Below are 26,945 nucleotides of genomic sequence, written 5' to 3'. Positions count from 1 at the left end.
GAAGCCGAACGTCGCTGCGCAGGCGCCGTATAGAGCCGACTCTATACGGCGCCTGCGCAATGACGTTCGGCTTCTGTCGGAAAGTCGTGACGCGCAGTATGTGCCCGTCGGAGGAAGGTCAATCTACTAGGAAAGCCCACCGCCAAGGGACGAAACGGCGATATCGAGGTATGTACTAAAAAAAATAAACAAAAGCCAGCCTACCCGCAGTGTAAGCAGTCTTACGAATGTATTGTTAGACATTTGTTTTAGGGGGAACCACCGCTTTAAAGTTCCAAATTCCCTTTATTTTGTCTATTTGAACGCGGGATGGAGGCAAAAATGATGTGCTACATTTAAAGTCCCAGGCTCCCCACATTTATTGTATAATCAACTCCTTCTCACCTTTCTCCCGAATTTTTTTTTTTAACCTTAGATTAATGCTCATTTTGTCAAGGGGAATCGGGTAGTTTTTCTTAAATCTAAGCAGTACTTACCGTTTTAGAGAGCGATCTTCTCCGCCGCTTCTGGATATGGTCTTCGGGACTGGGCGTTCCTATTTGATTGACAGTCTTCCGACAGGCTTCCGACGGTCGCATACATCACGTCACGAGTAGCCGAAAGAAGCCGAACGTCGGTGCGGCTCTATACGGCGCCTGCGCACCGACGTCTGGCTACTTTCGGAAAATCGTGATGCGATAGATGCGACCGTCGGAAGACTGTCAATCAAATGGGAACGCCCAGTCCCGCAGCCCATACCCGGAAGCGGCGGAGAAGATCGCTCTCTAAAACGGTAAGTACTGCTTAGATTTAAAAAAATCTACCCGATTCCCCTTGACAAAATGAGCATCAATCTAAGGTTAAAAATTAACTTTTCGGGTGAACCTCCACTTTAAATATAATGAAGGGAATCTAGCAAATCTGGAGCAGTTGCGCATGACAACCAATCAGCTAACTGAACAAACTGAACATAAAAACCGATTCAGTCTGCTTCAGTTTTGATCTCATGGGTTTTACTGTAATTATTCCTAAAGTAATTATTTATTATTATAGTTTACTTTCAGATTCCTAAGAACTGATTTTTTGGGAAAGTATAGACCACCATCCCCCAAGAAGCACATACATTCAACAAATACTCCTCCTATTGTTACCAATAACCCAAAATTCACAGAATTTCTCAAACTGATTGAGTGGCCAGAGCCACCATCACCAGTAAAACACTTCAATTTTTCAACTGACCCAAGGAAGTGTGGCTACCGTCTCCCGAATCCTCGAGGCACTTACAAGGTTGGAGAGACTTTGAAGGTGGAAATCACAGCTCGGGATCAGAATGGTCGTCTGAAGGAATATGGTGGAGATTTTTTCCAGGCCAAGCTGCATTCTCCTAAATTAAAGGCTGGAGTCACTGGCAAAGTAAGGGACTACGGCAATGGTAGCTACCTGGCTACCTTTCTTCTGCCATGGACAGGGCTGGCACAAGTTCACATCCGGCTTATTCACTCCAGCGAAGCTGTGGATATTCTGAAGAAGAAGAGGGAAAGCTTTCCAGAAAAGGTAAATAATTAGAAATATGGAGGATAATGTGTCTTTGTAATGAAGGGTGTTCCTGTTTTGAGATGCACTAAACAAGCAAATATTTGTGGGCACATGACCATTACACCTACTAAATAGCCAAAGCATGTAGAAACCTCTCCAAATTTTTGAGTTCAGGGGTTCCCAGTTAAGTGTACTGTAATGCCGCGTACACACGATCGGTGCATCCGATGAGAACGGACCAATGGACAGTTTTCATCGGTTAAATAACCGATCGTGTCAGAACGCAGTGACGTAAAACACAACAGCGTGCTGAAAAAAAAACAAGTTCAATGCTTCCAAGCGTGCGTCGACTTGATTCTGAGCATGCGTGGATTTTTAACCGATGGTTGTGCCTACTAACGATCGTTTTTTTCCCATCGGTTAGGAATCCATCAGTTAAATTTAAAACAAGTTTGCTTTTTTTAGCCGATGGTTAAATAACCTATGGCGCCAACACACGATCGGTTTTGACCAATGAAAACAATCCATCAGACCGTTGTCCTCTGGTTAACCTATCGTGTGTACGAGGCCTTAAAATTTCAGCATGCAAAGACATTTTAGAAAACTGTACACAGTTCAAGCAAGTCATCTCCATAAAGACATGGTTTGATGAGTTTGGGTTAGAGGTGAGTGAGTGGCCAGCACAAATCCCTAACCTCAACTTTACTGAATATCTTTGGGATGAATTGAAATGATGTCCGTGATTCAGGTCTTCTCCAACATCAGTATCAAATCTCAATGTAGCAAAGGGTTCAATTCCTTGTTAAATTTATTTATGTATTGACAGGTTCATATGTTTACCTTTTCAGATTTATTAATGTAGTGCAATAATTAAACCAACGCACAAATAGTATATTAATAAAATAAATGTATTAAGCTTTGGTTAAAGATGGAGTACAGCTGATTAATAATCCAGGGAGACCCTCAACTTCAGAAAATTCTGGAGTCTACAATCTTCACAAGGTTCTATGCACATTTGCCAATCTCTTATAGATGAGGCTCTGACATCTTGTACACAGTGGGCCAGATTCAGGTAGAATTGTGGCGGCGTGCCTGATTCACAGAGCACTTGCAATGAAAACCTACGATGGCGGCCTCCGGCGTAGGCCCGCGTAATTTAAAGGGGCGTGTGCCATTTTAAATTAGGCGCGCTCCCGCGCCGGACCTAATGCGCATGCTCCGTTTCGTAACTCCCGCCTTGCTTTGCGGGAAGTGACGTCATTTTTTCGTGCGTAGCGTACTTCCGTATTCCAGGACGTCTTACGCAAACGACGTTGATTTTTAAATTTTGACGCGGGAACGACGGCCATACTTTATACAGCAATACGTTTGCTGTGTAAAGTTAAGGCACCCAAAACGGCGACTAACTTTGCGACGGGAAACTAGACTAGCAGCGACGTAGCGAACGCGAAAAACCTTTGTGGATCGCCGTAACTCCTAATTTGCATACCCGGCGCTGGTTTACGACGCAAACTCCCCCAAGCGGCGGCCTAAGATCCGACAGTGTGAAACAATTACACCTGTCAGATCTTAGGGATATCTATGCATAACTGATTCTATGAATCAGTCGCATAGATACTCTGAGAGATACGATGGAGTATCTGAGATACTCCGTCGTATCTCCGATGTGAATCTGGCCCAGTGTATGTAAAACCTATGAGGGGGGCTCCTAGGTTTAAACGAGTTTTAACTAGGGTTGTCCCGACACCACTTTTTTAAGACCGAGTAGAAGCACCGATACTTTTTTACAATTCATTTTTTTTATTTATTGCAATTTTTTTTTCTTTTTTTATCAGCCCTGTTGGGGGGCTTTGGTGAGATATCAGGGGTCTAAACAGACCCCTGACATTTCCCCTTTAAGACGGAGAACGGGACTAAGGACACAGATTCCCCAGTCCCTTTCTCTGCAGCCTCAGCTAAAATGATTGGACAGAAGCTCCTCTCCATTCATGAACTGAAGCATCGTAAACACAGGTTATGTGAATGAACAGAGTCAGTGATCACTGACTCTGTACATTCGGAAAAGGTAGGAGCTGGATTTAGTGGCTCCTACCTCCGCTCTCCATCATGACAGATTGAGGGGGTGAAGGAGGACATTGAGGGGGACACAGAGCGTGGAGGGGGAGAGCAGCAGGAGGGGGACATGGAGCACGGAGGGGGACAAGGACCCAGAGGGGGAGAGCAGCACAGAGGGGGAGAGCAGCAGGAGGGGGACGCGGAGCACAGAGCACGGAGCACGGACACCAGCACGAAGGGGGGACAATGACCTGGAGAGGGAGAGTAGCATGGAGGGGGACACACAGCATGGAGGGGGACACGGAGCACGGACTGCAGCACGGAGGGGGACAAGGACCCAGAAGGGGACACACAGCACGGAGGGGGACACACAGCATGGAGGGGGACACACAGCATGGAGGGGGACACACAGCATGGAGGGGGACACACAGCATGGAGGGGGACACGGAGCACGGACAGCAGCATGGGGGGGGACAAGGACCCAGAGCGGGAGAGCAGCACGGAGGAGGATACAGGGACAGTCAGCAGTGATCGCTGCGGCTTTGGGGGGAGTTACAAGCACCGATCACCGCTGTATAACTTTCACTAAAGCAGCTGAAAAGGGGGCAGATCAGTGCTTTTAACTCCCCCTGCCGCTCCGATCACCCCTGACTGCCCAGGCGTCGGGTGAAGCATTGGAGCATTTCCCCAAGTACAAGTACTCGGGGAAATGCTAGGTATCGGTATTGAGGTAAGGAAAGTGATCATATATATATCTAATCGCTGCAAAAAAGGAGACCAGCTTTATATAGTTTTGGATGGGGAATGTCCAACAAGCTCATATAGATGGCCAAGTGTCCACCAACTTTTGCTATATAGCATAATGACAATGCTGATGCTTAGAGGGATTGTCAGCAAAACTGATTGTAAACTAATTCATCCTGGTCATCAAACCAGGTAAAAGCAGCTTCCAGCTGCAAGGATACTCAGAGACTAAAGCCTCGTACACACGATCGGATTGCCATCGGACAAAGCGTAGGAGTTTTGTTCCGAAGGGCATTTGCCGTGAACTTGTATTGCATACAAAAGGCAAAGAATTGTCAGCCGATAAACACAAAACTATGTGGTTTTTCAACTCTTTAGCGCCACCCTTTGAGCAACTTCTGCTAATGTTGTGTTATGGTTAGCATTGCTTCTGAGCATGCGTGTTTGTACTTTGGATTTTTGTCCGATGGACTTGTGTACACATGATCGGAAAATTTGACAAGACACAATTGTTGTCGGAAAATTTTAAAGCATGCTATCCAACATTTGTTGGCGGAAAATCCGACAGCAATTGTCTGATGGAGCATACAAACAGTCAGATTTTCCGACAACAGCCTGCCATCATCTGTCGGAAAATCCAATCGTATGTACGGGCCTTTAGACTAGTTTGGTGTGATGGAGCTCCAGCTTTGGAACCCCCTTACTTTCAATTGGTTTTAGAGTTTGGAACTGTATCATTCCAAAGACATAGCCTGGCTTGTAAGCCATAACACTAGCATTGTAATAGCAAAAAAATTATAATATTTTATATTATATATATATATTTTTTTATATTACTTTGAAATTGAACTTCTAATACCTTTTACAGGTCTGCATGAAAAGTGATTGTAGCCCTTTTAGTGCACTTGTTACAAAAACAGTATTACCCATGATCACTTCTTTTTGTTTGCACTAACATTCATATTTTCAGGACAAGCTTTTGGGGTGTATTCCCTTCTTCAAGGTACTGCTTGGACATTGAAAAAAGGGGGGTGCACCCCAAAAGCTTGTGGGTGGGGGCCACTCGTCCTGCACATGCGGGTACCTTTCGACGTGCACACACTCGTCAATGAAAGTCCCCCTGAAAAGTACTGTTCTGTGTCACTACACACTGTAACTTGATGTATGTGTTGCATTAGGAGGGACGCTGCTGAGCACATGCCCTGTTCACCAGTCCAGTGTATCTCTGATATTTCAGTTCCAGTAACAAAATGGGGTCCCATCATGCACCTAGCGTGAACCTCATGCATGCACTTGTTAACTTCTTCACTAGAGAAAAACAAAAAACTGCGCTAATAATTACACTAAAAAGTACACACTATAGGCAGCAGCTGGCATGCGATACACAAATGACATTAAACAAAAAACAAAGCCGCGCCCCAGACACTAAAACATATTCAATAAAGATCTTAGAGGATAAGGTGTATTTAAGTCCATATACATGTATCTTGCACCATGGATCACTCTTAGATATATACAAGTCCGTAGGAAAGTATGGCATAACACTTGAGTAATTAGCATATGACTCCTATTGATTAGATCACTGCAGATAAGGTCCTAAGATTCCACACCACCAAGTGACAGGTGTGCAGAGCCCATCGCAGCTTCCGGGTACGTGACAACAGTGTGACGCCCAGGATGTTCACCCAAAACAGTGCCAAAAGGCTGACCCGTACCCAATTGCCTAGTTGTCATAGACATGGCCAACAGGTCCCAACTGAGAGCAAGTCTCAGGTGGAGATGCTAAGCCACATGGGGGACACTGAAAACATCCACAAAAGTGGCAGGGGAGTACTGCCAATTAGGGATGAGCCGAACATACCCGGGTTCGGTTCGCATCAGAACGTTCGAACAGACCGCGGGTTCGCGCGAACATTTAGAACCCCATTGAAGTCTATGGGACTCGAACGTTCGAATTCAAAAACGATCATTTTAAAGACCAATATTCAATTTAATGTTGGTAAACGTCTTTCAGAACCCGGGTCTTGCCCCAGGGAACATGTATCAATCGAAAAAAATATTTTAAAAACGGACGTTTTTGCGGAGCAGCGATTTTAATGATGTTTAAAGTGAAAAAAAAAAATGAAAAATTCCTTCAAATATCACACCTGCTGTGTGTCTCTAGTAGTGGCACATGTTTAGAAATGTCCCTGCACAACATTAAATTATTATAAGAACAAAGTAATTTAATACTGGTTGCGCACGTGCTGTGTGGGAACAATATCTCGATTATTTTAGGGGTGGTGGGGGGGTGGCATTATCTTTTTGGGAAAGCAAAATTGTAGAAAAAAGGGCACCCCTCAAACATACTGTAATTGTAGCGCAACAAAGAGCCACGTGCAAAGTATTGCATCAAAAATTGTTATTAGGCGCCCTTGTTACACAGGGGCATAAAAATGTGTCCGTAGGCGCAACATAACACTGCAACCCCTCCCAATATCTGTAATTGGAGCGCAACAAGGAGCCACGTGCAAAGTATTGCATCAAAAATTGTTATTAGGCGCCCTTGTTACACAGGGGCATAAAAATGTGTCCGTAGGCGCAACATAACACTGCAACCCCTCCCAATATCTGTAATTGGAGCGCAACAAGGAGCCACGTGCAAAGTATTGCATCAAAAATTGTTATTAGACGCCCCTGTTACACAGGGGCACAAAAATTAGGCCTTAGGCCACGTGCAAAGTATTGCATCAAAAATTGTTATTAGACGCCCCTGTTATACAGGGGCACAAAAACTAGGCCTTAGGCCACGTGCAAAGTATTGCATCAAAAATTGTTATTAGACGCCCCTGTTACACAGGGGCACAAAAATTAGGCCTTAGGCCACGTGCAAAGTATTGCATCAAAAATTATTATTAGACGCCACTGTTACACAGGGGCACAAAAATTAGGCCTTAGGCCACGTGCAAAGTATTGCATCAAAAATTGTTATTAGACGCCCCTGTTACACAGGGGCACAAAAATTAGGCCTTAGGCCACGTGCAAAGTATTGCATCAAAAATTGTTGTTAGACAGGGGCACAAAAATTAGGCCTTAGGCCACGTGCAAAGTATTGCATCAAAAATTGTTATTAGGCGCCCCTGTTAAACAGGGGCAGAAAAATTAGGCCTTAGGCACTGGTGGCGGAGCACAGAAAAACAAAATTTCTTACTAGCTAACAGCATGAAAAGTGAGGAGGAGAAGGATATTCCATCAGCAGCACAACAGGACAGTCACTCAGCATCAGCAGTCTCAAAGGGATCTGATATTTCAACACAAAATTCTTATTCAGTAACATCAGCATCAGGTGCTTGGTAGCCGGTGTTGATCCAAGCCTGATTCATTTTGATGAAGGTCAGTCGATCAACAGAGTCGGTGGAGAGGCGTACCCTGTGATCGGTCACAAAGCCTCCAGCAGCACTGAATGTACGTTCTGAAAGAACACTGGATGCAGGGCAAGCCAGTAGCTCAATTGCGTACTGTGCAAGCTCTGGCCAGTGATCCATCCTCAAGACCCAGTAAGCCAGAGGATTTTCCGTGGGGAAGGTGTCCAAGTCGGATCTTGCCGCTAGGTATTCCCGGACCATGTAAACCAGACGCTGGCGATGGTTGCTGGAACCGGTCAGACCTTGGGGCTGCGGACTAAAAAATTGTCTGAACGCATCGGTCAGACGGCCACCTTCTCCACCGCTCCTTCTCTGACTCACCGAAGCCTCAGCAAGACGTTGTCCAGGGCCAGGTTTTGGTAATCCCCCCGGTTCTGGGAACGCATTGCACAGACCCTTCTGCAAGGCCTCCCGCAGTAGTTTCATCTTCTGCTCCCTCTGCGATGGCAACATAAGATCCGTTACCTTACTCTTGTAACGTGGATCAAGGAGAGTTGCCAGCCAGTAATGATCCCTCTCCTTGATAGCACGTACACGAGGATCCTTACGCAGGCTTTGCAGAATCAGGGAGGCCATGCAGCGTAGGTTTGCAGAGGCATTCGGGGCACAGTCCTCTGGGTCACTGAGGACGACAGGATCCTCAGCCACCTCATCCCAGCCACGTAAAAGTCCACGTGTTCCTTGGGACTGTAAATGATCCCTTGAAGACTGCTGCTGTTGATGCTGAGTGCTAGGCTCCACCTCCATGCTGCTGATACAATCCTCCTCCTCCTCCTCTTCCTCATCCTCCTCCTCCTCTTCCTGTGTTCCAGGTGGGCAAGCAGGAACAGTGTCTGGATAAAGGGGGCCTTGAGAGGTAAGGAAGTCCTCCTCTTCCTCCCTCTGTTCTGCCTCAAGGGCCCTGTCCATTATTCCACGTAAGGTGTGCTCCAACATGTGAATAAGCGGGACAGTCTCACTGATGCATGCACTGTCACTGCTCACCATCCTCGTGGCCTCCTCAAATGGTGACAGGACAGTGCATGCATCCCTGATCAAGGCCCACTGGCGTGGTGAAAAAAACCCAAGCTCCCCTGAGCCAGTTCTGCTGCCATATTGGCACAGGTACTCATTGATGGCCCTCTGCTGCGTGTGCAGCCGCTGCAGCATGGCCAACGTAGAGTTCCATCTGGTGGGCATGTCACAGATTAGGCGGTTCTTGGGCAGGTTGTATTCCCTCTGGAGGTCTGTCAGCCGAGCAGTGGCATTATATGACCTCCGGAAATGCACACAGACTTTCCTGGCCTGCCTCAGGACATCCTGTAAGCCAGGGTACCTGCCCAAGAACCGCTGCACCACCAAATTGAGAACATGCGCAAAACAGGGCACATGGGTGAGTTTTCCACGTCGCAGGGCAGAGAGGAGGTTGGTGCCATTATCGCTGACCACCATTCCAGGCTTCAGCTGGCGTGGCGTCAACCACCTCTGAGCCTGCCCCTGCAGAGCTGAAAGAACCTCTTCCCCAGTGTGGCTCCTGTCTCCCAAGCACACCAGCTCTAGGACCGCATGGCATCTCTTGGCCTGCATTCCTGCGTAGCCCGTCGTACGCCTACGGAGCACGGCTGGTTCTGAGCCAACATCACCACAGGAAGAGGCCACAGAGGAAGAAGAAGAGGAGGGGGTGGAGGAGAGAGGTGTGTCACAAGCAGTTGTAGTGTTTTGGAGGCGTGGTGGTGGAACAACCTCCAAAACTACTGTGCCTTGACCTGCGTCCTTCCCAGCTGCCAGCAGAGTCACCCAATGGGCCGTAAAAGACAGGTAACGTCCCTGTCCATGCCTGCTGGACCATGAGTCAGCGGTAAGATGCACCTTACCACTGACCGCCCTGTCCAGCGAGGTATGGACATTGCCTTCCACATGCCGGTAGAGAGCCGGAATCGCCTTCCGTGAAAAAAAGTGGCGTTTGGGTACTTGCCACTGAGGTACTGCACATTCCACAAACTCACGGAAGGGGGCAGAATCTACCAACTGAAAAGGTAGCAGTTGAAGTGCTAGCAATTTTGCTAAGCTAGCATTCAACCGCTGGGCATGTGGATGGCTGGGAGCGTACTTCTTTTGGCGCTGCAGCAGCTGGGGCAGGGAAATTTGTCTGGTAATATCAGTAGATTGGCCGGATGTACTACCACTACTACGTTGTGACACACCTATTTCTACACCTTCGGTGCAGGCTGCAGAGAGGACTAGGGGTCTAGTGGGGTTTGAGGTCACAGAAGGGCAAGGGGAGGACCGCTTTGGTCTTTGGTGTGGGTCTTTCTGGTATGCCTGCCAACGAGCTGCATGGCAGGTCGACATATGTCTGGACAAGCATGTGGTGCCCAAGCGGGTGATGTTTTGGCCACGCGAGATACGCTTGAGACATATGTTGCAAACAGCAAAGGTAGCATCTGATGGACAGGTTTCAAAAAAGGCCCACACCAAAGAACTTTTGCTGTACCGTTGAGACACAGCAGCGCCACGTAATGCAGTTGGTGTACTGCCCTTAAGCTGACCCCTGGAGGGCTTCCTGCCTCTTTGAAGATGTGCCTGTGCCTCGTCCTCTTCCTCCTCCTCCTCTCTCCTACCAGGCACCCAGGTAGAGTCAATGACCTCATCATCCCCTCCCTCCTCATCATCACTGGCGACAACCTGGCAGTATGCTCCAGCTGGGGGAACATCACTCCCAGATTGTTGTCCCTCTCGGCCACCCCCTCTCCCTGGGCTCACATCAATGCCTTCCTCTATCAGTGTTCCGTCATCGGAGTCTTCAAAACGCTGTGCATCTTCAGCTAGCATGTACCCAACACTGTGTTGAAACAGTTCGGGGGACTCCTCAGGAGGACACGGTGGGACTAGGGAAGGATTGTGTGATCCCATTGTGCAGAGGGTAGAGGACGCCTTGGCAGCTGCTTTGCCAGACAAACTATAATCAGTCTGTGTGAGAGAGGATGAGGAGGATGAGGACGGCTTGGTCATCCACTCAACTAATTTCTCAGCATGTTGAGGCTCAACACGGCCAGCTCCCGAAAAGAAGGACGAGCGGCCACGGCCACGTGCTGAAGAGGATGCACCACATCCATCACCAGCGTTACCTCTAGATGCAGAGCCTGCTTGCCCTCGTGACTCTCTGCCTCTCTTTGTCCTTCCAGCCATAGTTATGCGTTCAGGTGTTATGTAACAAAATAGTCGCTGTCACACCAACTGCGTTCAGATGGTATTAAACAGCAACCACACAGTAAGAGCGACTTGGCTCAAGTGTAAAGTAACAAAATAGTCGCTGTCACACCGACTGCGTTCAGATGGTATTAAACAGCAATCACACAGTAAGAGCGACTTGGTTCAAGTGTAAAGTAACAAAATAGTCGCTGTCACACCAACTGCGTTCAGATGGTATTAAACAGCAACCACACAGTAAGAGCGACTTGGCTCAAGTGTAAAGTAACAAAATAGTCGCTGTCACACCGACTGCGTTCAGATGGTATTAAACAGCAACCACACAGTAAGAGCGACTTGGCTCAAGTGTGAAGTAACAAAATAGTCGCTGTCACACCAACTGCGTTCAGATGGTATTAAACAGCAACCACACAGTAAGAGCGACTTGGCTCAAGTGTAAAGTAACAAAATAGTCGCTGTCACACCGACTGCGTTCAGATGGTATTAAACAGCAACCACACAGTAAGAGCGACTTGGCTCAAGTGTAAAGTAACAAAATAGTCGCTGTCACACCAACTGCGTTCAGATGGTATTAAACAGCAACCACACAGTAAGAGCGACTTGGCTCAAGTGTAAAGTAACAAAATAGTCGCTGTCACACCGACTGCGTTCAGATGGTATTAAACAGCAATCACACAGTAAGAGCGACTTGGTTCAAGTGTAAAGTAACAAAATAGTCGCTGTCACACCAACTGCTTTCAGATGGTATTAAACAGCAACCACACAGTAAGAGCGACTTGGCTCAAGTGTAAAGTAACAAAATAGCCGCAGTGACACCAACTGCCTTTAGTTGCTATTAAACAGCACGCACGCAGTAATAGCGACTGCGGTCAAATGTTATTTAACAGCACGCACGCAGTGACACCAACTGCCTTTAGTTGCTATTAAACAGCACGCACGCAGTAATAGCGACTGCGGTCAAATGCGATTTAACAGCACGCACGCAGTGACACCAACTGCCTTTAGTTGCTATTAAACAGCACGCACGCAGTAATAGCGACTGCGGTCAAATGTGATTTAACAGCACGCACGCAGTGACACCAACTGCCTTTAGTTGCTATTAAACAGCACGCACGCAGTAATAGCGACTGCGGTCAAATGCGATTTAACAGCTCGCACGCAGTGACACCAACTGCCTTTAGTTGCTATTAAACAGCACGCACGCAGTAATAGCGACTGCGGTCAAATGCGATTTAACAGCACGCACGCAGTGACACCAACTGCCTTTAGTTGCTATTAAACAGCACACACGCAGTAATAGCGACTGCGGTCAAATGCGATTTAACAGCACGCAGTGACACCAACTGCCTTTAGTTGCTATTAAACAGCACGCACGCAGTAATAGCGACTGCGGTCAAATGCGATTTAACAGCACGCACGCAGTGACACCAACTGCCTTTAGTTGCTATTAAACAGCACGCACGCAGTAATAGCGACTGCGGTCAAATGCGATTTAACAGCACGCACGCAGTGACACCAACTGCCTTTAGTTGCTATTAAACAGCACGCACGCAGTAATAGCGACTGCGGTCAAATGCGATTTAACAGCACGCACGCAGTGACACCAACTGCCTTTAGTTGCTATTAAACAGCACGCACGCAGTAATAGCGACTGCGGTCAAATGCGATTTAACAGCACGCACGCAGTGACACCAACTGCCTTTAGTTGCTATTAAACAGCACGCACGCAGTAATAGCGACTGCGGTCAAATGCGATTTAACAGCACGCACGCAGTGACACCAACTGCCTTTAGTTGCTATTAAACAGCACGCACGCAGTAATAGCGACTGCGTTTCTGTGCAATTCAATAGCCCAGTTGCATTAACAGCGACTGCGCTTCTGTGCAAATAAATTGCACACGTGCAGTAACAGGTAATGCGTCTGTGTGTGCAATTAACTAGCACACGTTAAATAACACAGAATAATTATATTTAAAGTAAATCCCTAATGCAGGCAATACAACACGTTAGAGCGCTGCATGTAGAACAATCTCCTGCCTGATAGATAAACTAGCTGAGCTGTACAGTTTATAAATATATTGACAACGCCTAAGGATGTGAATATATTCTCTACAAACTGTACTTTTAACTATACTGACTACACTTCCTACTCTATCTATCTTTCTATCTATCTATCTATCTATCTATCTATCTATCTATCTATCTATCTATCTAGTTAAGACACTGTGTCTCTATCTCTCTATCTCTCTCTGTCTGACTGACTGATCTTCTCTAGAACCGCCAACACACTACACTAGGCAGCCGTGCAGGCTGCCTTTTATAGTGGGGGGCGTGTACTAATCCCCCTGAGCCATAATTGGCCAAAGCCACCCTGGCTTTGGCCAATTATGGCTCTTCGTTTTTTGAGCGCTGTGATTGGCCAAGCATGCGGGACATACAGCATGCTTGGCCAATCATCAGCGCTCAACGCCCCAGTGAATTATGGGACGTTTTGCGTCACTCGAATTTGGCGCGAACGACCCGTTTTGTTCGAGTTTCGACGAACGATCGAACGACCGATGTTCGAGTCGAACATACGTTCGAATCGAACGCGGAGCTCATCCCTACTGCCAATAAAGCCATTTAGAGGACCTGGACAATCGCGGAAGGAGACATAACATTAGAATAAGGGGTGTCCCTGAAAGCTGTTAACAGAGATTGTTTATCTGTATTTTACTCAGGGGTGCCCACCAGTGTCCTTTGATTATAGCTCATATAAATGTTTGAACTATCAAAGTAGTAGAATGTCTGTGAACTGAAGTTTGTCCTTGGGTGGCAGAACACACCATGTCACTTTACCAATGTGACCTCTCCCTGCATGCCTATTGTACCAAGTAACTTGAAGTGAACATGGAGCCCCCCCCCCCCCCCTGACAGTGATTATCCCTTACCCTAGGCTCGATATGTGCTATATTTAGATAGCTGCTCCGTAGTGCCCATACATCTAATACATAGAGGAATCTCTGAGGTGCAGTGAGGCCTATTTTGTTGGTCTCTATTGTTCTTCACAACTTTTACCAGTATTTTACCTCGTCTACTCTATCTTGGTTCGCCTAGACACCGTACCCACACAAGGGGTGTAACTTGTTGCACCCTTTGACCTTGCCGGGTTGTATTATTAGAGTGGACCTTCAGATCTAGGTCTACTCCCGGAATTCCCTGACCCATTCCCCTCCCCCGCCCCATTTCCAGCTCCCCCCCCTTTTTTTTCTCTCTTTTCTTTCTCTCTGCGGAGATTTTTTTAGAGTGCAAACATGTCACCTGATATCCATCACTCTACTCCCTTGTTGCTAAAGCTACTCTCTATAAACGTAAAAGGACTGAATATTCCTGAAAAAAGTAAACTCCTTAATGATTGCCATAAACAGAAAGATGATATAATATGCACCCAAGAAACCCACTTTTAAAAAGACAAGATCCCGAAATGTAATGATAAAAGATTTCCTCTGGCCTTTCATGCATCCAACCTTGATGGGAAAACAAAAGGGGTCTCGATACTAATAGCGAAACATACCCCATTTCAAGTACAAGACACTATGCTAGACCCGGAAGGGAGATACGTATTTCTTAAAGGAAAACTTAGATCACATCCTATCACTATCGCAAGTATATATGCCCCAAACACAAAACAGGTGCCATTCTTTCGTAGGATTAAACATCTACTGACCACCTTTGCTTCAGGTATGCTCATACTAGGAGGTGACTTTAATGTCCCCCTCAATCCTATTTTAGATACATCGAACGGAGCATCGAGCCTTCCCTATAGTGCATTGAAACAAATCAAACTTCAACTGCAAGGATTAATGTTGCATGACGCCTGGAGAACTTTAAACCCACAAACCAAAGACTATACATTTTTTTCAACAGTCTGCCAAAAATACTCTAGGATAGATCACTTTTTTATATCTCAGACAGACTTAAGGGTACTGAAAAGTGCCACTATAGGCAGCAGCTGGCGTGCGATACACAAATGACATAAAACAAAAAACAAAGCCGCGCCCCAGACACTAAAACATATTCAATAAAGATCTTAGAGGATAAGGTGTATTTAAGTCCATATACATGTATCTTGCACCATGGATCACTCTTAGATATATACAAGTCCGTAGGAAAGTATGGCATAACACTTGACTAATTAGCATAGGACTCCTATTGATTAGATCACTGCAGATAAGGTCCTAAGATTCCACACCACCAAGTGACAGGCGTGCAGAGCCCATCGCAGCTTCCGGGTACGTGACAACAGTGTGAAGCCCAGGATGTCAACCCAAAACAGTGCCAAAAGGCTGACCCGTACCCAATTGCCTAGTTGTCATAGACATGGCCAACAGGTCCCAACTGAGAGCAAGTCTCAGGTGGAGATGCTAAGCCACATGGGGGACACTGAAAACATCCACAAAAGTGGCAGGGGAGCACTGCCAATAAAGCCAGGAACCTCCATCCCTGATTGGAGCAAAAAAGAGGGGACTATGCTGGGCATAGATGGGACTTTGGATGAGGCACATACATGTGCCTCCATCCCTGGTACGAATGTATATAAGGGAATTTGGGACTTTGAGTGAGGTTCAAGACAACGTGGGAGTAGGTTAAAGGAAACATGTTTAATGATATAAAACAAGGTGTGGTACAGTGTCTGCTAAAAATGGGGCTGTACATAGTATAACACAGCTATAATACACATAGACAGCACATATCAGTGACAACTTGGAAACGCCTGGCATATGGCGAATACATGGACGTCAAGGGTACATAATAGTATCAGTCAGCAATGCATAACAGTAGGGGAATGGATGAACAGCTCCCATTGAAAACATACACACACACAATAGAATCCTAAAACAGGCATAGTACAATTGGGATCACATGGGGTGAGGGATGGGTGACACGTAGTTGCCTGTGAGTCAATGTGTGGATCCATGGTTTGATATGGGAATACATTGGCATCCTGTAATGCCCGACGCGTTTCGTGTGAGACACTCATCAGGGGCGGATGCTCCCATATCTGAAAAAGTAAAAATGTGTGTAAAATGGTGATATCACTAAGCATAGAGGAAGACATATAAGTCAGTCCTACACTTACGTGTCCAATTGATGTACATGATGGAAAGGGTGTAGGACAAGGTAGGCAACAGGGTGTCAGTGCCGGAAGCTGAGGAGATCAGACCATTTGCCGCGAAGGCGCAGGCATGGACTGTCACAAAGGACAGATGGCAAACAGGTGGTGAGTTCCTCCTCAAAAGGTGGATAGAGTGATGGGACACGCCATGGGGTCTGTTGAAAAATAAATAAATGTTGTAAGGGTAGAAGGCAACCTTGCTGGAAGATATCCCAAGGTAAATCAGGGTATAGACCTTACCTAGATGCGAGATGGTATGGGGCAAAGGTTCCCATGCGTGTGTGGCGTAATCCCATGGAGATTTTTTTCTATAAAAATCTGTTAATAAAAAATATTTTCATGAGTGTGATTTCTGTGTCTGGCAGGTCTTTTTCCATGGCTTTTTTCATTCCAATGGCAGTAGTGAGGTGGTGGAATGTAACATCAAGATTACAAGAAATGACGTATGCAAATATAAGGACCCCCTTAGTGGAGACACTTGGGAGTGTGTAAAACCTCAGCGACTGCCGTGTGACTCCTGGGTCCATCACTCTATGGGAGGATACCGAAAGGTGACAAACAAAATGGAGGACCTACTCCTGAGTGGGTAAGAATAGTGATTTATAAACTTGCAAGGGTAGAATAAGTTATTGACCAAATTCTTCTTAGAAGCTACTCCATTGCTAATATTCTTGCAACTTCTACATGTATGTTTATAAACACCCTAAAGTAGCTAAAGGCAAAACTTTTTTTTTTCACTTTGGATAGAGTAATGCCGCGTACACACGATCGGAAATTTCGACAAGAAAGTCTAATGTGAGCTTTTGGTCAGAAATTCCGACCATGTGTAGGCTCCATCTGACTTTTTCTGTCGGAATTTCCGCCAGCAAAAATTTGAGAGCTGGTTCTCAATTCTGGTTCTCAAAGTTCTTGTCGGAAATTCTGATCGTCTGTATGCAATTCCGATGCTCAAAAAAACACGCATGCTCGGAATCAATTTGATGCATGTTCGGAATCCTTGAACTTAATTTTTCTTGGCTCGTTGTGTTGTACGTCACCACGTTCTTGACGGTTGGAATTTTGTGTGACCAAGTGTATGCAACACAAGTTTAAGACAACATTCCGTCGGAAAAAAATCCATGGTTTTCTTTGTCGGAATTTCTAATCGTGTGTACGCAGCATAAGGGAGGGTTATAACTAGATTTTTATTTTGCCACCTGTGTTCCATTGAGGAGGAGATATCTCTTCACTTTCTTTCCCATGGCCAAAACAAGAAGTTAGAGGTAGAAAAATGGGAAAGGGGGATGGGGATTATAATGGTGCCTAACGACAAGATCAAATATTCTTAACATTTTAGAATTGAGAGGTAATTCCTCCAAAGTAAGGGAATCCATGCTTTTCACCAGAACTAGTGTTCTGATTGAAAAATATCCTCTTTATCCTCTTTTGTTAGCGGAAATTTCCGACAGCAAAAGTCAGATGGAGCATACACATGGTCGGAATTTCCATTCAAAAGCTCACATCGGACTTTTGCTGTCGGAATTTCCGATCGTGTGTACGGGGCATAACAATGTTTACATACTTAATACACACACAAACATAACATCATTATTATATTATTATTCATTAAAATACATTAATTCCCAATTAAAATGAAAACAAAAAACCCAAAAACTTATTAGGACCCTGTACTCTGCATATCCATAATTCTCAAACCTCCTTAATGTATATATATAAAATACACTGCTCAAAAAAATTAAAGGAACACTTTGAAAACAGATCTCAACGGGTAAAAATCTCATGCTGGATATCTATACTGATATGGACTGGGTAATGTGTTAGAAATGAAAGGATGGGGGGCGTGGCCTAGCTCCGGACCAAGATGGACGCGTGACTCCCAATGCATTTCCAGCCAGTGCAAATGACCCATTCTCATCAGCCCTCACAGCCCCTATGCCTAGCTGACCTCCAGGCAGTGACACATGATATCAAGTCTGCCATCTCTGATCTGAAAACTGATATTCAGAATATATCAGGTTGTATGGGGGCAGTGGAGCAATCCACAGCAAGACATGCAGATGCCATTAAACAGGTCCAGAAATCCTCGGACCTGAATCTGTCCCACCTAATCGATATTACTCGCCATTTAGAGGACCTGGACAATCGCGGAAGGAGACATAACATTAGAATAAGGGGTGTCCCTGAAAGCTGTTAACAGAGATTGTTTATCTGGAATTTACTCAGGGGTGCCCACCAGTGTCCTTTGATTATAGCTCATATAAATGTTTGAACTATCAAAGTAGTAGAATGTCTGTGAACTGAAGTTTGTCTTTGGGTGGCAGAACACACATGTCACTTTACCAATGTGACCTCTCCCTGCATGCCTATTGTACCAAGTAACTTGAAGTGAACATGGAGCCCCCCTGACAGTGATTATCCCTTACCCTGGGCTCGATATGTGCTATTTTTAGATAGCCGCTCCGTAGTGCCCATACATCTAATACATAGAGGAATCTCTGAGGTGCAGTGAGGCCTATTTTGTTGGTCTCTATTGTTCTTCACATTTTTTACCAGTATTTTACCTCGTCTACTCTATCTTGGTTCGCCTAGACACCGTACCCACACAAGGGGTGTAACTTGTTGCACCCTTTGACCTTGCCGGGTTGTATTATTAGAGTGGACCTTCAGATCTAGGTCTACTCCCGGAATTCCCTGACCCATTCCCCCCCCCCCATTTCCAGCTCCCCCTTTTTTTCTCTCTCTCTCTTTTCTTTTTCTCTGCGGAGATTTTTTTTTAGAGTGCAAGCATGTCACCTGATATCCATCACTCTACTCCCTTGTTGCTAAAGCTACACACTATAAACAAAAAAGGACTGAATATTCCTGAAAAAAGAACTAAACTCCTTAATGATTGCCATAAACAGAAAGCTGATATAATATGCGCCCAAGAAACCCACTTTAAAAAAGACAAGATCCCGAAATTTAATGATAAAAGATTTCCTCTGGCCTTTCATGCATCCAACCTTGACGGAAAAACAAAAGGAGTCTCGATACTAATAGCGAAACATACCTCATTTCAAGTACAAGACACTATGCTAGACCCGGAAGGGAGATACGTATTTCTTAAAGGAAAACTTAGATCACATCCGATTACTATCGCAAGCATATATGCCCCAAACACAAAACAGGTGCCATTCTTTCGTAGGATTAAACATCTACTGACCACCTTTGCTTCAGGTATGCTCATACTAGGAGGTGACTTTAATGTCCCCCTCAATCCTATTTTAGATACATCGAATGGAGCGTCGAGCCTTCCCTATAGTGCATTGAAACAAATCAAACTTCAACTGCAAGGATTAATGTTGCATGACGCCTGGAGAACTTTAAACCCACAAACCAAAGACTATACATTTTTTCAACAGTCTGCCAAAAATACTCTAGGATAGATCACTTTTTTATATCTCAGACAGACTTAAGGGTACTGAAAAGTGCCACGATTGAACCTATGTTGATATCAGATCACCACACAATCACTATGACATTAGTATTCCCTGACCGAATGACTACAACAAAAACATGGAGACTCAACTCATCTATCTTGAAAGACCAGATGCAGGTACAACTCTTTAGTGGTATATTGACCGATTACTTCTCACGAAATGAAAATGAAGACACCTCACTGCTGACCCAGTGGGAAGCACATAAATGTGTCATGAGGGGTGAATTCATTGCCACACTTGCCAGACAGAAAAAAGACCAGCAGTCGAGGATTACATCCTTGATCGCTCGAATACAGACCTTAGAGGCAGCTCATAAACAAACTATTGCAGCAAATACCTTGGAGGAACTGACGAATGCTAGACTATCCCTATCTGAAGAATTAAGCTTAAAGACTAAAAGACAGTACATACTGCGTCATAAAATATTTTACAAACAAGGTAACAAAAGCGGTAAACTATTAGCAAAAGTGGTCCAAGATAAAAAGGCTGCCGCCACAATCCATCAAATTAGAGACAACCCAGGCAAAATACACTCCTCTAATGAGGATATAGCCAAGCAATTTGAATTGTACTATCAAACTTTATATAATCTACCCTCTAACCCGAAATGCCCCCTTAATACGGTTAAAAGATCACAACTTATCGAAGATTTTCTGCAAAAATACAGCCCACCAAAAATATCGGAGAACGTAGCACGAGATCTTGATGCACCCATATCGGATTGCGAATTTGACAGGGCCATTAAAGACATGAAAGTAGGAAAAGCCCCAGGGCCAGACAGTCTACCTCTATTGTACTACAAGACCTTCACAGATATACTTAAGCCCAGAGCTAAAAACCTTCAGGGCACTCCACTCTGAACAAAACCCACCAGCTTTGATTTTAGAAGCCCATATATCTGTAATCCCCAAGGAAGGAAAAGATCTTACCCAGGTTACAAACTATAGGCCGATATCCCTGATCAACGTTGATGTTAAAATATATGCCAAAATATTAGCAAACAGACTTATCCCACTGCTACCTTCCCTCATTTCCCTTGATCAGGTAGGGTTTAACCCAGGTAGGAAGGGACGCGATAATACGATTAAAGCTTTAAATATACATCATTGGCTTACCTCTAACAAGTTAAAAGTTTTTTTTTTGTCACTAGACGCTGAGAAGGCGTTCGACAAGGTGGCCTAAGATTATATGGATGCGGTATTGAACCATATTGGTATCCCATCCTTAATGAGATCATATATACGGGCCCTCTATGTTAATCCTGTTGCAAAAGTACGCGTCAATGGCCACCTGTCGAGCGCCTTCAAACTACGTAATGGAACAAGACAAGGTTGTCCCCTCTCCCCTCATACAATAGTAGGTACCAACATTAGAACCCTTGTTGAATAGAATAAGGGAAAACCCAGACATCAAGGGAATCCAAATAAATGAAAACATTTACAAGATAGCCGCATTTGCAGGCGATATGCTTCTTTCACTTTCAGTTCCCCATATATCCCTACCTAATCTACTACATGACATAGAACATTTCCAGGCCATATCTAATTTTAAAATTAACCACTCGAAATCAATCGTGCTGAATATTACGCTATCCCCGGGTGAGATTGATCTTTGTAAGGGGCAGAAAATTCCTTTACCTACTTGGGCATTGAAATTCCTAAAACCCTGTTGGACCTATTCAAACTAAACTTTACCCCAATTCTAAAAAGAATCTAAAGAGGATCTCAAGAGATGGAACTCCCTGAATGTCTCTTGGTTTGGTAGGGCCTCGTTGATTAAGATGACAATTCTACCCCGTTTCCTCTACGTTATGCAAACGATCCCTATTAAACTTCCCCCTGCCTTTTTTGTCTCATTTCGGCAAGCCTGCTCCTCTTTTATTTGGAGAGGCAAATCTCCAAGATTGAAATTCACAAAACTAACCTTACCCAAACACAAGGGAGGGATTGCACTTTCCGATCTGCGTAAATACCACCAAGCAGCCCTTTTGGCGAGAATAGTTGATTGGAACAACCACCACTTAGTGAAGAACTGGGTCACATTAGAACACTCACAATTTACCCTACCAGTCAGGAATCTTCCATGGATTCACCCGAAACATCACCCTCCAGCTGCCAAGCATCACCCTCTCGTTGGCCCCACCTTAGAAATATTCCGTGCCACATTTAAGGCATTATGCCCGTCACCGTGGCTAGGCCCACTTACCCCGCTAAACAACAATCCTGACTTCCCTCCTGGGCTAGAACGGAACTTCTTCCCCAAAACTTGGCCTCACAGAGACAAACTGTTTTTGCACTTTTTTAAGACTGGTACCTTACTAACTAGAGGTGAACTAAAGAGAGAATTGAAATCAAATGTTTTTTCACATTGGCAATATTTGCAACTCAAACACTTCCTGACTACGAAGGAGCATATTAGTATCTGGACGAGACGCCCCACAATTTTAGAATCCTTAGCCTTGCTAAAACAACCTCAAAGACACACCATCTCTGTATAACTCATTATTTGAGACCGCTGCGGTCTTCTCCAGTGCGTCATGTCTGGCATGGGAAAAAGACCTCAACCTGAACCTGTTACAAACAGAATGGGAAACCATCTTTATGCATGCCCACAAGGGATCTCTAAATGTTGCCACCCAGGAGTGTGGCTTCAAAATTGTAACCAGGTGGTACAGACTCCCACTTTGCTCCATAAGTTTTCCTCCCAAATTTCTAACAAGTGTTGGAGATGCGGGCACGGGGAAGGCTCGATGCTCCACATTTGGTGGTCATGCCCGTTAATCAAGTCCTTTTGGAAAATGGTTCATGAGACTATCACTTCAATCACCTCAGACGATCTCAGACTTGAACAATACTTGCTACACCACAGTTCAATCCCTAGAAAGAGATACATGAAATCCCTCACAATGTTCATGATAAACGCTGCTAGACACTGTATTCCGTGCCATTGGCGATCAACTGTCACACCAACAAAGATAGAGTGGTTTCGCAGACTAGTCAACATCGAAAGAATCAAAGAACTTATCAGCATTGCTCAGGAACAGATTATTACATTCAATGCGACTTGGTACAAATGGCTTGAGTTTAAGAATACCCCAGAATACAAGGCCTATAACTTTTTATTCCCGAACCACAGTTCTGTCTGCACCGAGATAGTTGGCTTTGCAGTTTTCTCTATCATATACGAAACTTATGTCTTTTGTAACCATTTAGTCCTTTTTCCCTTTTTTTTTTTTTACCCCCCTCCCCCCCCCTGATATATCATTCCTCCCCCTCTCCAAATCCTAAATACTTGTACAAAAGTAAAAGGGAAGTTATATCCCATACCACCACTTCAGGCGAGCTTCAGTCTGTTCCACGTGCATAATGTCTGCACCATCCCTATTGTACTGTTAGGACCTTTAAGAGTTTCTGTACTGTATTGTCTAATATTTTTTGTACACAAAATGTATATTTTCGTGTCTTTCGCACTGTTCCTACTCAATAAAAATGTATGGAATAAAAAATAAAGGATGGCACATCATTTGATGGAAATGAAAATTATCCACCTACAGAGGGCTGAAATGCAGCAAGCTAGTCCATTTTGCTGAAATTTCATTGTAACAACTCAAAATGGTCCTCAGTAGTTTGTATGGCCCCCCAAGTGCTTGTATGCATGCCTGATAACATCAGGACATGCTCCTAATGAGGCGACGGATGGTGTCCTGGGGTATTTTCTCCCAGATCTGGACCAGAGCATCATTGAGCTCCTGAACAGACTGAGGTGCAACCTGGTGGCGCCGCATGTACCGAAACATAATGTCCCAGAGGTGTTCTTTTGGATTTAGGTCAGGTGAGCGTGGGGGCCATTCAATGGTATCAATTTCTTCATCCTCCAGGAACTGGCTGCATGCTCTTGCCACATGAGGCCGGGCATTGTCGTGCACCAGGAGGAACCCAGGACCCACTGCACCAGCGTAGGGTCTGACAATGGGTCCAAGGATTTCATCCCGATACCTAATGGCAGTCAGGATGCCATTGTGTAGCTTGTAGAGGTCTGTGCGTCCCTCCATGTATATGCCTCCCAGGCCATCACTGACCCACCACCAAACCAGTCATGCTGAACGATGTTACAGGCAGCATAACGTTCTCTATGGCTTCTCCAGACGCTTTCACGTCTGTCACATATGCTCAGGGTGAACCTGCTCTCATCTGTGAAAAGCATGGGGCACCAGTGGTGCACCTGACAATTCTGGTGTTCAATGAAAAATGTCAATCGAGCTCCACAGTGTCCAGAAGTGAGCACAGAGCACACTAGAGGACGTCGGTTCCTCAGGCCACCCCCATGAAGTCTGTTTCTGATTGTTTGGTCAGAGACATTCACACCATTTGCCTGCTGGAGGTCATTTTGTAGGGCTCTGGCAGTGCTCATCCTGTTCCTCCTTGCACAAAGAAGCAGATACCGGTCCTGCTGATGGGTTAAGGACCTTCTACGGCTCTGTCCAGCTCTCCTAGAGTAACTGCCTGTCTCCTGGAATCTCCTCCATGCTCTTGAGACTGTGCTGGGAGACACGGCAAACCTTCTGGCAATGACACGTATTGATGTGCCATCCTGGAGGAGTTGGACTGCCTGTGCAAACTTTATACGGTCCAAGTATCGCCGCATGCTACCAGTAGTGACACTGACCCTAGCCAAATGCAAAACTAGTGAAAAAAGATGAGTAGGAAAAAAAAATGTCAGACACCTCCACCTGAAAATCCATTCCTGTTTTGGAGGTCGTCTCATTGTTGCCCATCTAGTGCACCTGTTGTTATTTTCAATTAACAGCAAAGCAGCTGAAACTGATTAACAACCCCCTCTGTATACACCCCCCCCCCTCTGCTACTTAAATGACCTGATCAATATCCCAGGATTTCTGATTCAAAAGTGTTCCTTTAATTTTTTGAGCAGTGTATATACATGTAGCAATCACCCCTACAAGAGTTACTGGGTATGACGGGTTCTGTGTTCTGCCATGACTCTGTAAACTGCTCTGTCCCTTGGCTGTAACTTAAAGCAGTTGTAAACCCCCCCGCTTAGTAATTTTTACCTGCAGTTAATGCCCCGTACACACCATCACTTTATGTGATGAAAAAAAACGACGTTTTTAAAAACGTCACTTTAATTGACCGTGTGTGGGGGAAAACGTAATTTTATGTCTTGTAAAAGCATGCTTCAATTTTATGTGTCGTTTTTCAAAACGTAATTTTTTACTTCACAGAAATTGACCGTGTGTAGCAAAAAACGTCGTTTAAAACAACGTTTTTTCACCCGCGCATGCCCAGAAGCTACTTATGAAGCAAGCTTCAATGGAAAAAGTGGTGAGAACGTAACCTCGCTTTGCTAGAACATTGTGAGAAAAACGATGGTGTGTAGGCAACTTCGTCTTTGAAAATTGAAGTTTCAAAAACGTAATTTTTTACTTCACAGAAAATGTAGTTTTTTTTCATCACATAAAGTGATGGTATATATAATAAGGCTTACCTATAGGTAAAAAAAATATCTCCTAAAACATGCACCATTTAGGAGATATTCACCATGCATGTACCATGCATGCATGCAGCCAGTGACATCACTGGCACATGAGCTTTGTGCCAAAGTGACCTCATCGTGGCTCTGGCCAATCACAGTGCCATAGCTTGCAAACCAAGAAGAAAGACCCAGAAGAAAGACAGGGGGAACATGTCAGCCCTCTCAGTGGTGACTTTACAGTGCTGGAGGGCTTTGTTCCAAGGTGAGTATTTCAGAATGTGCTAGTATACCATACAAATACCATTGTCTTGCAGGTTTTTTTTTTTTTTTTAACATGTGTAGGTGTTTCTGAACGGGTACCCCTGGATGGTGTTTGTATAATTTCTGGTGCCTAATTTGCACTCTATACATTGTGTTGTACATAATAGTGCTTACCACTGTTACTATACATGTGATAAATGATCGGGGTACAGGGTTATATTTACCGGTAGTTCTCGTTTTAACATGTTATGTGATCGTGGCTCTGCTTTAATTCCATCAGTTTAATTCATTATTGCCATCTATCAGCTCTGTGACTAACCAGGTTGTCCCAGGGTCCATCCCTCCAATCAATGTGACATCAGATAACAGTACACTAGGTAAGATGTTAATGTACTTATATAATGCAATGTACTAACAAAGGGCCAGATTCACGTAGAAGTGCGGCGGTGTAACGTATCTACGATACGTTACACCGCCGCAAGTTTTCAGCGCAAGTGCCTGATTCACCAAGCACTCGCGTGAAAACTTACGCCGGCGGCCTCCGGCGTAAGCCCGCGTAATTCAAAGGGGCGTGTGCCATTTAAATTAGGCGCGCTCCTGCGCCGGACCTACTGCGCATGCTCCCTTTTGAATTTCCCGCCGTGCTTTGTGCGAAGTGACGTCATTTTTTCGAACGGCGATGTGCGTAGCGTACTTCCGTATTCCCGGACGTCTTACGCAAGAAGAAAACATTTTTAAATTTCGACGCGGGAACGACGGCCATACTTTATACAGCACATACGTGTGCTGTGTAAAGTTAGGGCACCTAAAACGACGACTAACTTTGCGGCGGGAAACTAAACTAGCAGCGACGTAGCGAACGCGAAAAACCGTCGTGGATCGCCGTAACTACTAATTTGCATACCCGACGCTGGTTTACGACGCAAACTCCCCCCAGCGGCGGCCGCGGTATTGCATCCTAAGATCCGACAGTGTAAAACAATTACACCTGTCGGATCTTAGGGCTATCTATGCGTAACTGATTCTATGAATCAGTCGCATAGATACTCTGAGAGATACGACGGAGTATCTGAGATACTCCGTCGTATCTCGGCTGTGAATATGGCCCAAAGTACTTATATAACTATTCTATTTACCTTGCTGCTTGTGTATCACTTTCATACCCGTTATTTTACTCTTTGTATTATGTTTATTTTAATGCCAAACTCCAGGAATATATAAAAGACACAACTGAGCGTATTCATTATTACATGTATTTTTATTTAAGTTTAGACTGGTATTAGCACCTTGCAGTCTACTATATAGCAGTGCTCACAAAGGGAGAGGGAGAAAGCAGCACAAAGAGCCTATCAAGTGTGTTGCAGTAAAAGGAGCATGCTGATAGGAGGAGAAAGCAGAATGTTCAAGAGATGAGCTCATCAGTCTACTGCTGCACCTTTCCCTGTCCAGTCACATGATGGGTGTACAGAGGGTGCAATGGCAATGAGGTCTGGCAAACTTATGGGGAGAATGGGGGGTCGTACTGAACACATGCCACCCTAATTTCTCCAAAATTCACAAATCAATAAAAATAAACCATCAGATCTAAATCTCATGTCTGTGCTAGGCATTCATGATTAGGTAACACATTACAATTCAGATTAAGACACATTG

The 26,945-nt window shown here is 44.9% G+C and overlaps 1 protein-coding gene across 1 annotated transcript in view; it reads left to right on the top strand.

Annotated features, from left to right (window-relative positions):
• LOC120933507 (NXPE family member 3-like) overlaps positions 1–26,945 on the top strand; it is a 99,104-nt gene that overhangs the window by 60,221 nt on the left and 11,938 nt on the right. The window contains exons 2-4 of the mRNA XM_040346748.1: positions 1,033–1,533; positions 16,428–16,648; positions 25,599–25,669. Coding sequence (XP_040202682.1) covers positions 1,033–1,533; positions 16,428–16,648; positions 25,599–25,669 — 793 coding nt within the window. The remainder of the gene's footprint in view (positions 1–1,032; positions 1,534–16,427; positions 16,649–25,598; positions 25,670–26,945) is intronic.

Source organism: Rana temporaria, chromosome 3 (genome assembly GCF_905171775.1).
Source record: "Rana temporaria chromosome 3, aRanTem1.1, whole genome shotgun sequence".
NCBI lineage: Eukaryota > Metazoa > Chordata > Amphibia > Anura > Ranidae > Rana > Rana temporaria.
Note: the sequence above shows the minus strand (reverse complement) of the source record. Positions and strands in the feature narration are given on the sequence as shown.